Source organism: Balaenoptera musculus, chromosome 18 (genome assembly GCF_009873245.2).
Source record: "Balaenoptera musculus isolate JJ_BM4_2016_0621 chromosome 18, mBalMus1.pri.v3, whole genome shotgun sequence".
Taxonomy (NCBI): Eukaryota; Metazoa; Chordata; class Mammalia; order Artiodactyla; family Balaenopteridae; genus Balaenoptera; species Balaenoptera musculus.
The window spans coordinates 69,973,731-69,987,631 of record NC_045802.1 but is presented as its reverse complement, the minus strand read 5'-3'; the positions used below and the strand labels follow the sequence as shown (position 1 = coordinate 69,987,631).

Genomic DNA, 13,901 nt, shown 5'->3' with positions numbered 1-13,901 from the left:
ACCCACTCACCAGCCTACAGGGGTCTGAGTCTCCTCAAAGTTCTGACAATTTTTCTGTTTCTCATTGTGGGTGCTTGCTAGCTTGTGTAGCTGCAGAACCATCTACTATGAAACTAAAACATCTTCTTTCAGGGGGAGTATATTAAAGGATTAATGTGACTGCATATATATATACAGGACAATCAATAAATAACACATTGAAATTACGTTTAGGAATTGTGTACTAACTGATTAGCTAGTAATATTAATTGTGTAGGTTTAGCATGCAGATGCGTTAATATTTTTTCTCCTAGGTATTAGTTTTCATAATAAGATGTTATACGTGAGTAATTTTATGTCCTACACGTGTATACACACACATTTATCTTTTTAATTCCTACTTCTTTAGGTTGGGGTTAAGGAAAGTCTTCAAACAGCACATGCACTGCCAGAATTGCACACAGACTTATTTTTTGGCATTTTAGGAGAGATATCTGGGCTAAATTTTTATAAAACATGTTCTCCAAAGTAAAGAGGAAAGTCCATTTATTATTAAGCTTTGAAAATATAGGATGAGAGCAGATTTTAAAACATATTTTTATACAAGGGTGTTACATATAAGATACAATAGAAAGAAAACCCTTCTTATGGAATATGTATCAATTTATTTTAAGAAGCATTTGAGGTCTACTAGGATTGGCCACTGTGCTAGATTCCAGGGAAGTTACAATAAATATGGTCCCCGTTTCTAGGTGCTCATAGTACCTAAAAAAGTATGAAAGTAATAGCACGTCACTTTTCTATCGATATATATTTTGATGGAATCAGAATCTCCCTATATTATGGCCTTATGCCCTGGTAAGTATCAGAGCCATTGGGGTAGCCTGACCTGGTTCACATCGAAGCTTTGGCTTTTATTAATGCAGGACCACAGACAAGCCCCTTAACCTTCCTTAGTGTTTTCATGTTGAAATTAGGCTGCTTTGAGAATTAAACGATGTAAAATACGTGAAAATATTTAGCACGTTACAAGTGTTTAACGTGTTAGTTTCCTTCTTCCTTTTCTCCCTACTGGTGAAATATTTCCATCTCGCTATTACGTTTTCCAAATAGCATGGTTCATAACACAAGTTTAGGATATTTCGTGGCATCAAGGTAGTAACTCTGGACCATCTCTGCAGTGGGTTCATTCTCTGCTGCGCATCTGTGCCATCATCAGCGTCATTTCTGTCTGCATGAACACGCCCATGACCTTCGAACACTACCCTCCTCTGCAGTACGTGACCTTCACCCTGGACATTCTGTTGATGTTCCTCTACACGGCAGAGATGATAGCCAAAATGCACATCCGGGGGATTGTCAAGGTGAGTGTTTCCATGTTATTTAAGCTAAAAACCAAAGTGCATTGAAAATCTAAATCAGTTTAATGCTTTCCCATTAATTTCAGTCAGACAAAACGTCTGTTTATTTTTTCGATATTGAAGTCCTTTTAAAAAGGGTATAACTCCAGATGTTGGTGAAAATATAATACATTGAGAATAATTCAAAAGTGAAGTCAATTGTGTGAGGCACAAAGTCTTGGAATATCTGAGAAGGAGCCAGGTGGCCTCACTGCTGACTTCGTGAAGGCCAGAGGAGGGTCTTTCATGCCACCTACGGGGTGAGCACGCCACCTAGCCCGAGGAGGCACCTGTTGATTCATGGAACGCAGAATAAACGTCATGTGATAAATTTGCAGTGCTATGGTAATCAGCAGGATCTCATTCGCCTGAGGCATTCTGAAGATATTAAGAGGTAAAAAGAAAGGACTTGAAATGGAAAGGAATTCCAGGACTGTAACACAAGGAATGGGTAACGTGAAATTGGCACCTTTGGGAGACAATAAATAAATAAATAAAAGGAAAAGGAAAAGAAAGAAAAAGAAAAGGAAGAAAATTTCTGTCCCGGGATATCTCTTCCTTCTGTAACCCTAACCTTCACAGAGGGTTTTTATTTATTTATATTTTAACCTTCATTAGAAATACGTAGATGATGCTGTCTCTAAAGTATTTCAAATTGTACTGTTTAGAGAGACAGTGGTATAATGAAAGAGCAGAATGGGTGTTAGGGTCTGACAAATGACAGATTTGACTCAAATCCTAGCCTTTTCTTTTACTGGCTGTGTCAGCATCTCAAGTGAGTTAATTTTGATGAAGAAGGGCCTTATTTTGTAGAAGGGTTTCAAGACTTTAACAAGATGATGCTTAAGATATAGTTATTGGGTCAATTTTTTTGCTTCTCTTTACAATAATTCATTGTGTGCTATCTTTAAAAGAGGGGGTTCACAGTCAATGCACTACTTTTTTCACTTTTAACTTTTTAAAAACTTTTTATTATGGAACTTTAAAAATTTACATGAAAGTAGAGATTATAGTTGTAATGAATCCCTGTAACTCAGCATCCACAGTTATCGGTATTTGCCCAGTTCTAGTTCATTTTAAAGCAAATCTGAGAAGTCAGATTATTTCAGAAACAACTTCTTATTCATCGCTGACTGACAAAATCTTTCTTTTTACATATTGCATCTAGCACAATTATCAATAATTCCTTAATGTAGGCTAATACCCCATCCATATTCATAATTCCCCAGGTGTCTAAAATATTTTCTTTTACAGTTAGCTTCTTTGAATCAGGACTCAAAGAAGCTGCACAAAGTGTATTTGTTATATTTTAAAATCTCATTTAAGTCTCTTTAAATCCTTTAGGTCTCAGCTCCACATGCCCCGCAAAAAAATTTTCCATGTCATTGATCCATTGGGAAAGTGAGTCTTTTGTCTTGCAGAATGTGCTACAGTCTAGGTTTGGTTAATTGCTTCCTGGTGGCTCTATTTAATAGTTTCTGTTTACTCCATATTCCCTGAACCTTTTTGACTGTTGACCAGTGATGCACACGGGTGTCTCTTTCACCACGTGGTCACCACAAAACAGGTTGTCAAACTTTTGGATATTTGCCAATCTGTTAGGTGGCAAATGGTAACTCAGTGTGGTTTTAATTTGCATCTCCGTTTGATGAGTGAGGTTGAACCTGATTCTATGTATATAAAAGCCATTTTCAAGTTGTCATTATTTTTCACTCAAATTTTGGGCACTTTCTGTGTGTTAGGAATATTAGCCCTTTATGATGTAAGTTGCAGTTATTTTTCCCCATTTGTCATTGTCTTTGGCTCTGCCTGTGGTTACTGGTACCACACACACTTCTTCCCGTCCCAGATCATGGGCAATCTTTCCATTCTATCAAGTCTGCTCCCACACCTTAAAGGACTGTTTTATAGTTTTCCTCATGTAGATTTTGCATGTTTTTTGTTATATTTATGCTCTGATTTTTTTTTTTTTTTTGCTCTTGGCGTGGGGTCTTATCTTTTATTATGTATTCTTACTTACTGTTGTTCTTTTAAATGAAGGCTGTTGATTTCTGTGTGTTAATATTATATCCTGCCACTTTACTAAATTAACTAAATTCGTGTATTGTTTATAGTAGTTTTTCCATTCATTCTTTTGTTATTTCCATATCACCATATCGTATACAAATAAAGACAGGTTTGCCTTTTTCTTTCCAATTCTTATGCCTCTAATTGCTGCCACTTATTTAATTGGGCCAGCTAATAATACCTACAAAATTTTAAATAGTTTTAGAGACAGTGCGCATCTCTGCTTAGCTCCTGGCTTTATTTAGAACACCTCTGATGTTTCCTAATTACGTAATCTGAAGGATTTGCGTTTGAAGTATGAATATTTTATCAAGTTAAGGGAATAAACATCAATTCCAACTTTCGAGAGTTGTACCTTGAATAGCTTTTAAATTCTGTTGAATGATGATTTTTCTCCTTAGCTCTTGTAATAGCGTGGATTTCCTAATAATTGAACTATCCTTACATTCCCAGAAAAAACTCAGCTGGGTCATGACACAGTTTTGTTCTGTTTTAATTGGTTATTTCATTATATTTGTTATTATTTTCCTTGTTTAAATTTTGTCTAATCTTTGTCAGGTTTTGATGTTAGATTTTCTCTGGGTATGTGTGTGTGTGCACTTTTATGCTCTAAAATAATCTGAGTAATCTTGAAATTATTTTAACTTGGAAAGTTTGTTAGAAATCCCCTGTGAAACCATCTGATTCTAGTGCTTTTTTGATAGGACTCCCTCTTCTTTCTGTTTCTCCTAGGGAAATTGGTCTGTTTAGACTTGCTTGGTCTCTTGGGGGTCTGTTTGATGAAGTAAATTTTCTTATGAAATTATCCACTATTTAGTTTGTTTAATTTACTAACAGTATATGTTTATTATGCACTGATTTCCAGCTAAAATATCTGTACAGCTCTTTACCAAACAATCTGAAAACTTATTAAGAAAAGTGTAACTTGATGCTTAAAATAGAACACGATGCACACATATACTTTATTTGGGTTGGTAGACTCAAGTCCACGTCCCCGGAAAGGCTAATGGGAAGAGAGGGAAGAGGAGGTAGTGATACACTTAAGGCTTATCGGTTGTTAAGTATTTAGATAAACGTTGCCAGCACAAGATTTAGCCCCCAAGAGCAGCGGCCCTGCACACACATCATACCTCCTTGCAGAATTCACGGACAACTTCAGTGTTTCCACTGGCACGTGTACACATTCGCTACAGTGGTTCTTCTAGTTACGTAGTGATTTGGGGGCAAGTATTTTAGCAAATGTAAATAGCAAAGATTTGTATAGTGAGAATTCAGATAGTGAGAGATAGACCTTCAGTATTTTGTGAAAATGCTGTAATAATGGTCTGAAGCAGGTACAGGGGAAGGGGGCACAAAAAATAGTGAAAAAAATCTGCTTGAAGATGTCAGAGAAGTCTTGAAGAAAGAGCAAGGTGAAGTGATGTCTTGAAGTGTGAGGAGGTGTAGTCTATGGCGGGGGTATTGGCGGAGGGAAGTAAAGGGTTTCACAGAGAGAGAAAAGCAGTGCTTTGAGACACACGGGCTTGGAACACCCTGGAGCCTTGGGGCACTCTGCGTAGTCAGAAGTAGCAGATGGGAAGCTCAGGGAGCAGCTGGAAAGGACCCTGTGAACGCAGCCCGGCTGCACCGTGGAGGGCCTTGCAGCCCTGCGAGGAGCTCAGGCTTCCTCCTGTGGTCAGTTAAGATGCGTGGGGCGTACGAATCTGAGAGTGACACCCTCTGATTTGTATTTGAGAAGCTCACTGTGGAGGTCACACGCCCCACGCACGACAGCAGAGAGAAATTGAAGCACAAAGTCCTTCCGGCAGAAAATGTCCTTCAGAATTTTCATTAGAGGAGTTTATGTATTTAAAGGATTTCACATCTTTTATAACGTTCCCCAAAGCTGACTACATCTGCCAATTAATTCCCGCTGCCCAATAATTTGTTTCTAATTGCCTCCCCCACTAATTCTTGTTCCAGGAAGCATTCTAGCTCACCAAATCCCTACAGGCAAAAATAAAGCATTTGGGTGATACATGTTTGTGTTGCTGCAAAGCGTTCCATGTAGTGCAGACTGTGAATTCTTCAGACAATTCTCAGTTGTCTATTTTGCATCTGGCAATAGACCTGGCTAAAAGTAGCATGCATCCTCTGAGCACTGTTGAAGTAATAAATAATAATGCTAAGACACAGTGACAGATGGGCCCTGGGAACTCGGAACAATAAATCATGTGCTTATGAAACTACACCCGTGCATATTGTTTTGTAACTGCAAACTATATCCCTATAAATGTCTTCAGGTAAATGTGTTTGGTTTCTCTGCTTGTTAAATCCTTGCATGGCAATTTAAGGTCCTCTCTTATACCGTATAATTGATTGGCAGCCTCCAAGTGTTTATCTTTATAGAAATTGACGGACAGCTCTTGAATAACTCATCTCCTCAGGCACCAGCCTCCTGATTTCTGCCCATAACTCAAGTACTCTCTGCTCTCCCTTTCTTATTGATGCAACAAACAAGTTAAAACCTTTCTTTCATATTGGAGGCATTAAAATTTCTCAGATACCACTGGGCCTTCGTGTGTGTTAGGTTCTGGTTACATTTTGGAAGCAGGGGAAAGGGACAATTTATTATTTACAAATATTGTAACTTGAACATTAATACGGTAGGATTTTAAAAGGATCTGGACGTACTGACAAATTGAATCATAGCACCGTTTAACCAGTTATGGTGAAGAGTCTTTGAAAATACAAATTGAAAAAGAGGCAACTTGATGAATATGTCAGACACAAAATGCAATATGAGATTATGTTACGGAACCAAACTTGGGTCCCCTCACCCTCATGCAGTAAAGCCAATCTACTGACACTGTGTTGTGCTGAAGGAAAGTGCAGTGTTTATTGCAAGACCAAGCAAGGGGAATGGGTGACTAACGCTCAAGGACCCAAATTCCCTGAAGGCTTTCAGGGAAGGAGCTTTAAAGGCAAGGTGAGGGTGAGGGTCAAGGAGTGCATGATCAGCTCATGGAACTGGTGGTGAGGTGACTGCCTTCTGGTTCCAACCAGTCTGGGGTCTAGGTGCTGGTGGTCAGCATGCAGTTAACTTCTTCCACCTGATGGAGGTTTTAGTATCGGCAAAACACCTCAAGGATATGGGCTCAGAATAGTATCTATAGGCCTTGAAGAGGAATTAAAAGTCTTTGACTATGTTTTATGGCTAAATTATTATTTTGTCTTGTTTGCCTTTGTTTCTGTATTTTCTCACTTCTCTGATTAAACTTGCTCTTTGGAACTCTGGGAAGGCCTAGGAGGCTAGAGCTTTTCTACCAACAAGAGGTGGGGGACAGGGCAGGGTCCCACTTGGCTTCAATTATATTTCAAAGTGCCAGGTTTCAAAGTCCCTATTCTGTTTATTAAAAGGTATTTTACTCTTATGGAGCCTTGGTGATTATCAATAATGATTGATATGATATCAATTTCAATTCATATTTATAATTCAATCATATCTACAATTTCATTAAAATGCAAAAATTATATAAACCTTGACCTATTTGCACGGCACATAGTCTTTGCTGATTCAAACTACACTAATCCAAGAAATATCCAAATGTTATCTCATCATTTCAACTGTGATCTTTCATGATTATGAAGGAAAAGAGTCTTAACTCTAAGGTATTGCCTTGAAAGGTACTCCATCTTTCTCTTTTTGCCACAAAGAATCATTTCTTTAAAGGAACAATTTTAGTAGCTTCAGTGAACGGATAGATGCATGGATGCATTCATGAAGCATATGCACTGACTTCTTACCGTCTGCATTGTGATCTACAGAGGCTCTAAGACATGGTTCCTGTGCTTATCTCATCGATCATTTAATATCTGCTGTATGTCGTACATGGTGCTAGGTGGTGGGAGTGCCATCCGAAATAGTCTAGTAAGTTTCAAGATGCTACTAATCTTCAGAACAAACTCAAACATTTACAGTGGGGAATAGACCTTTTCTTAAATGCAACACCAGAGAATACGTTTAGAGAAGATTTAAGTAGGAGACCCAAACTGCAGGGGCTAAAATATAAACTCATTAAACGACTGGATGGGGATTACAAAGGACTCTTCCGTAGGTTACACAGTATGAACCTTATTTATTTACATGAGCTGAGTTGCTGGTGGTAGCATGATGTGTGAGCAAAAGTGCTGATCAGAGTAGGCTGTGGTCAGACCAAAGTCTGGAGGGAAAAGTTGGCACAGACTGCGGAGAATTTTTCAGGAAGATGGAACAGCATGAAGAACAATGGATGCTAAAGGGCAAAAGGTTAAAAGAAAAGATGGGAAAAATCTGAGTGTTATTGGCCTTTGTATCCCAGGTCACTATAACACAGCTTGTTAAAGGTTTTTATAAATAATGGACGACCCCTGGAAACAGGAACCAAAACATAATGTATAAAACTTCTGCTCAGCGGATTATTTCATGTATTATACCAGACGAGTAAAAAGAAGCCAGTTTTAGTTGACCATTACGTGCCATCTAGTATGTGGTGGTTCTTTCTGGGGACAGCCAGATGCCACTGTGTATTTCTGGAACGTCTAAAGCAGAAAACATTCCAAGTAATGCAACTCAAATGACTTTGTAATTCAGAAATAGTTTTCTACATTATACAGTAGTAGATTTTGCTAAGCCAGTTTTTCATAATATGAGGTCATTTGAAATTCAAATGTGTTTTTATGCTTTTGTTTTATTTGGGACCCTAAATGATTTAAAATAATCCTTTTATGTAGTTCAAACTATACTCCAGGTCAGCTTTGCAACATCAATTTCTTTAGCAGACAAATTTATGTAGTAAATAAAAAACAAAAATTCAGCCAACTCTGTTACTGATAACTTTACGTTGTGAATTTGTGAGGCCCAAATTTTTCAAATTTGACTTTATTTGCACCAACTGACAAAGTGATTTTTGTTAAAGCTAAAATTTTCAACTTTTAAAAAATTTAATATTGAAAATCTATTTAAAAAAATATAACACATGACCATTAGTCAAAAGACACATGTATGGATATTCTGTGAAAATTATGTCTATCTTCTGCCTTTGGCTCTTGCCACTCTGTTCCCCTCCCAGGGAAATACCACTATTTATCCTCACTTTTTATATTTTAAATAAACCTCAATATAATGAGAAGCTCTTACCCTGTATCTAATTGAACATAATTTGTTACTAAAGCAAATTATGAGCAACAATAGAGGTTAATTGTAGTAATACTACATGCAACATTTTTTAATGCAAAATAGGAATAAAATAGTAATACTGTTTGGGAAAAAATGTTATATAAGCTCATTCTATTTGGGTGCCTGTGTACCCAATTATCTGTAATTATTCTCTTTCTTGCCTAATATTTACTTTTAATTGTTACTATTTTAAAATAGTAACATTTAAAATCCCAATTAAGTCGATGTATGTTTATTTTGGAAATGAAGGCAAGTTTCTTCATCTTCACTTTTAATTCAATTCAACATGAATTCCTGGTTAATTTCCCGCTAATGATGGTTGTTCCCAGAGATTTAAAATCCTTCACTGACCACTGTGTGCTCAATGGTCAGTGAAGGACTAACCTTGGTTCTTATAGGAAGAGTTGGTTTTAGGACCTAAGCAGCCTATTAAGTAGGATGGCCTCTGGTTCCTTATGTGGTAGACTCTGTGTGGCTAAGAGAAAAAATAGTGATCTTTTACCTTTGCATGAATTTAAAATTTTACATGCAAAGTTCTGCAGTTATGGAGTGTTTTATAAATTACTTTCCTCATATATAATACCATTTAAAATGCTAAAAGTGTTCCTTTTGAAAGTCTGCTCAATTATGATACAAAAATTATAGATAGCTTATGCTGAATTAACGCTTGATTATTCCCTCCACAGATGTTTTTTGAAATTATTCATTTTGTCTGATAACACCATGTAAAATTTATTTTTAGGGGGATAGCTCCTATGTGAAAGATCGCTGGTGTGTTTTTGATGGATTTATGGTCTTTTGCCTTTGGGTTTCATTGGTGTTACAGGTAATTAAACACTTTTAAATTACAAGGGGGTATTTTCCAAAATGGGCATTATTTTACATTGAAAATCTAAATAGATATATTAAAGAGTATATATAAAATGTGATTGTGTAATTTCCTAAAACATTATTTTTTAAATGTTTATTGGTTTTAAAAAGCCTAACATTTAAATCATTGTCAGTCACATTTTTGAATTATTTCTCAATCAGAAATAAAAATTAGTACCATATGAGATTATTTCTTATTAAGCAGATGTTAGGAATATATTCATTGAAATAAACGAAAGAACATGGAGTGAGGTTTCTGTATTTGTAGAATAAAAATTTGAATTTAAAAATTAAAATTCCAGTCTTTTAGGTGACTGAATTCTCACTAAAAATAGCTAAAATAATATAAATACATTGGGATAAATATAGGTTAACATAAAATGCTGTATTGCTAATAGAAAACGCCTTACTATGAGAAATGGGGAACATAGATTAAAAAGGCCTGAAGGACGGATTTTATTGAAAACCAGTAGGATTCATTCCCATGCATTCATTCAGGCTTGATTTTGCATTTAATTCAACTGAGGTTACTGTATTCTTCATTTAAAAAAAAATCAGAATAAAATAAATTCATAGTCTATCCTGCAAACTCATCATGGTGCTTATTGATAAGCTGTCTTTATTTTTATAAAGCTCACCTCTCCAATAATTAATTTCATCCTGCATATTAAATGTGTTCTTTTCCATTTAATAACTATTGTATGATTGGCAAACATTTCCTAATTATCATCTTGCCTCTACTGGTAAATGGAATTCTTTTTCATCTTTTTCATAGTATTTTTAACCCTTTCGCCGTTACTTTGTGTTCTAGATACTCAAAAAGTTCCACCAAAGACCATTACTCGTGAGGAAGGCTTAGCATACTTATTCTGTATTCTTCGTTGGCACTTATTTTTGTAATAAAAACTGTGCCTTGATGGATTATACAGGGAATGAACAAGATTAATGACACTTTCATTAGTTTATGTTTCTCTTAAGAAAGCTATAGCTTCAAAATGTACTCCAAAGAAAGTTGATTTCGGTGGAAGATAATGCAGGGCCCAGGATGAACCTCTGATGCTGTCTGTATAGTCCTGACTACAAGCATTGCTAAGCGAAAGTCTGAATTGTTTGTTCACCTCTGAATTTGCAGGTATTTGAAATCGCTGATATAGTTGATCAGATGTCCCCTTGGGGCATGTTACGGATCCCACGGCCACTAATTATGATCCGGGCATTCCGGATTTATTTCCGATTTGAACTACCAAGGACCAGAATTACAAATATTTTAAAGTAAGCACTGCTTTTACGTAAGTTAAGGGGATAGGTTTATGATTTTGGGGGGTAAGTTTTACCTACTTTACCTATTTTTTCCCCCTAGGCGATCAGGAGAACAAATATGGAGTGTTTCCATTTTCCTCCTTTTCTTTCTACTTCTTTATGGAATTTTAGGAGTTCAGATGTTTGGGACATTTACCTATCACTGTGTAGTAAATGACACGAAACCAGGGTAAGTTTATCTACTAACTGCATTTTTAAAAAAATAGATCTTTATTGGAGTATAATTGCTTCACAATACTGTGTTAGTTTCTGTTGTACACCACAGTGAATCAGCCATATGTGTACATATGTCCCCATATCCCCTCCCTCTTGAGCCTCCCTCCCACTCTCCCTACCCCACCCCTCTAGGTCATCACAAAGCACAGAGCTGATCTCCCTGTGCTGTGCTGCTGCTTCCCACTTTTATCTAGGTGATTCATAAGGACTTTCCTGCAGTTCTCATGAGAAAAACCTCTGTGTCTCAATTTTTAAAAAAGTATTTATGTGCCCTCTGTGTTCTGTATTCTCTGCTTCTTCAAAATTGTTTTGTGCAAATGTTTAAGACAAATACTCAAGACAAGCCAGACTGAAAAATGTAACCCTGTGGGAAAGTAGATTCAGCGAATTCAAAGTGTCCATTTAGAAAGTTTCCTCAGCGTGGGAACATAGTACCGTCGGGATATTTTCATATCTTATTTAGATAAGATGGGAATGGAAAATGGTATAACTACTTTGAAAAACAGTCGGGCAGTTTCTTAAAAATTAAACAGACATTTACCATATATCCCATTCATTTATTCCTGGGGCTTAACCAAGAGAAATGAAAACTTATGTCCATACAAAGACTTATACCTAGACTTATGTATGCTTATACATACAAAGGCTTTATTTGTAATAGCCCACTTTGGTAACACCCCAAATTTCCATCAACAGGTAAATGGATTAACAAATTATGGTATATCCATGTAATGACTACTATTTAGCAATAAAAAAGTGTGAGATATTGATATACATAACATCTTGAGTCTCAAGATAATTACGTTGAGTAAATGAAGCTAGATGAAAAAGAGTACATATTCTGTGATTCCATTTATATAAAATTCTAGAAATGCAAGCTTGTCTACGATGATATAAAGGAAATCACTGGTTGCCTGGGAATAAGGGTTAGGGTAGGAGAAAGAGATGACCCAGGGGCACTAGGAAACCTTTGGGATTAGTCAGTATGTTCATTTTCTTGAGTGTGGTTCTGTGCATATGTCAGAATTTATCAAGCTGTTCTTTTTAATATGTGCAATATATTGTATGTCATGTATACCTTACTACAACTGATTTTCATCATATGGTAAGGCAGTTTTCCCTGCACTATTTATTGTGTGTCGTTACTCACAGAATTTAATGCTACGTTTCTCATTTACTAATTCCCTGTCTATATTTGGGTCTGTACCTATAATCTCTATTGTGCCTGATTGACTTGCTTGACGATCCCTTCACCAATATCACACTCTGGAGCTCGTTTTAATTATAATATGTCTGTATGCATAGGGGTCCCATTTCCTGCTCCCAGACTCACATGGGCTTAGGACCCTGTCTTCTGCTTCTTGTAGGCATTGAAACCCAAGCTCTTGGCTACTGGGTACTTAGTCCCCATTGAGACCACCATTTAGTCAACTCATGTATTTCCCTTCCTCTAGTTTTTAGTTTCCTCTTACATGTTGCCATTTTGGAATGTATTTTTCTTTCTTATAAGCCCAGATATGCATTTTTAAATGTTAGTGTTTATCCAACAGATCTAGCTGTTTGTAGTGGAAGGAGCTAAATTTAATGTAGTCCATCTTGCTAGAATTAGCACTCTGGCACTCACAGCTATTTTTTTCCCTATTTTCCTCATTACACTGTGAGGTCCGTAAGGACACATTTGGGAAAGGGTCGATAAGATTCATTTCCCTCTGGTCAGTACCTAGTATCCTCGCACAGAGTTAAGTACTTAGTAACTATTTATTGAAGGCATGGTTAATAGTGTGTTATATTTAGACAGATAATAACAATTTTATGACAAATTGATAAAGAGGAGGAAATAAAAAAATAACAGAGGAAGAAAAACAAGTTGCTAAAAGTGACAAAGGAGAAATTGTTAAAAAATAGAAAAGCAATGTTAAAAGCAGAGGAAAGCAGTGAATTAGTACAAACACAGGATAGGAAAGTTGAAGGAAGTGGTGAGTAAGGGAGTTGACTTGTGTGGGTGAGGGAAGAAATGCATGGAAGGAAACCTGTAGGTAGTTTTTTTTTGAAATGTATGTGGGCTGTAGAATATGTCTAGATTGTTCCATGAATGAATATGAGGGTGGAAAAATATCGTGTGGGCAGGAGACAATAGACGTAGAAGTGAAGAAAAGAGAAAGCTTCTGGGTAAGGAAGCAGCTATGTTCTAACCGCAGTGAGTTTAGGAGGCTGGTTTAAAGTTCCCATTTTATTAAAAACCAAGTTGAAAGGCAAGAATTCTCAAACTTGTTAACCCAGCTAGGAGATCAGGCATCAGGCTGCAAACTTAACTTTGACACAGAAAATATAATACAAATAGGACAGACAGGTATGAGTATCATCTGAACTCATGGCCTTTGAATCATTCAGTAAGTCCTCTTAGCCAGCTCCGTGCTGTACTCTGTTCTCAAAAATGAGTGTCTGAAAAAAATGTTAAAAGACCTCTCATATTCTATTAGCTCCAGCTCATTACGTCATCCTAAAAAAAAAGGAGTGCACTGGGAAGAATTTCATACGTGCTGGCAGACTTTTCAGTTACTCGAGACATAGCAGTTACAGGGAGATGTCTGCATTTTCTCTTTCTTATATTTGTAAAATCTGCCCAATGGCTATGTACACACACGTGGATTTTGCCTTCTCTTTATGTGATTCTTAATTTACTGTTTGAGAAGAAAATACATAATTGGCCACATGGTTTTATGAGCAGTGTTACTGATGAAAACAATTTTCATAAGTTTGATGACTTATTTCAAGGACCAATCATTTCCACCATTTTTCTTTTATATTTTCAGTTCAGTGTTAACTGAGTTTTAAAGTCTCGCTCATTAGCA

The 13,901-nt window shown here is 36.5% G+C and overlaps 1 protein-coding gene across 6 annotated transcripts in view; it reads left to right on the top strand.

Annotated features, from left to right (window-relative positions):
• NALCN (sodium leak channel, non-selective) overlaps positions 1-13,901 on the top strand; it is a 280,557-nt gene that overhangs the window by 18,809 nt on the left and 247,847 nt on the right. For all 6 annotated transcript variants that reach the window (XR_005017238.1, XM_036831753.1, XM_036831755.1 and 3 more), the window contains exons 3-6: positions 1,161-1,343; positions 9,386-9,469; positions 10,646-10,785; positions 10,874-11,002. Coding sequence is in view for 5 of the 6 variants with exons in the window: in XM_036831753.1 (XP_036687648.1) it covers positions 1,161-1,343; positions 9,386-9,469; positions 10,646-10,785; positions 10,874-11,002 (536 nt within the window). In the remaining variant the exon portion in view is untranslated. The remainder of the gene's footprint in view (positions 1-1,160; positions 1,344-9,385; positions 9,470-10,645; positions 10,786-10,873; positions 11,003-13,901) is intronic.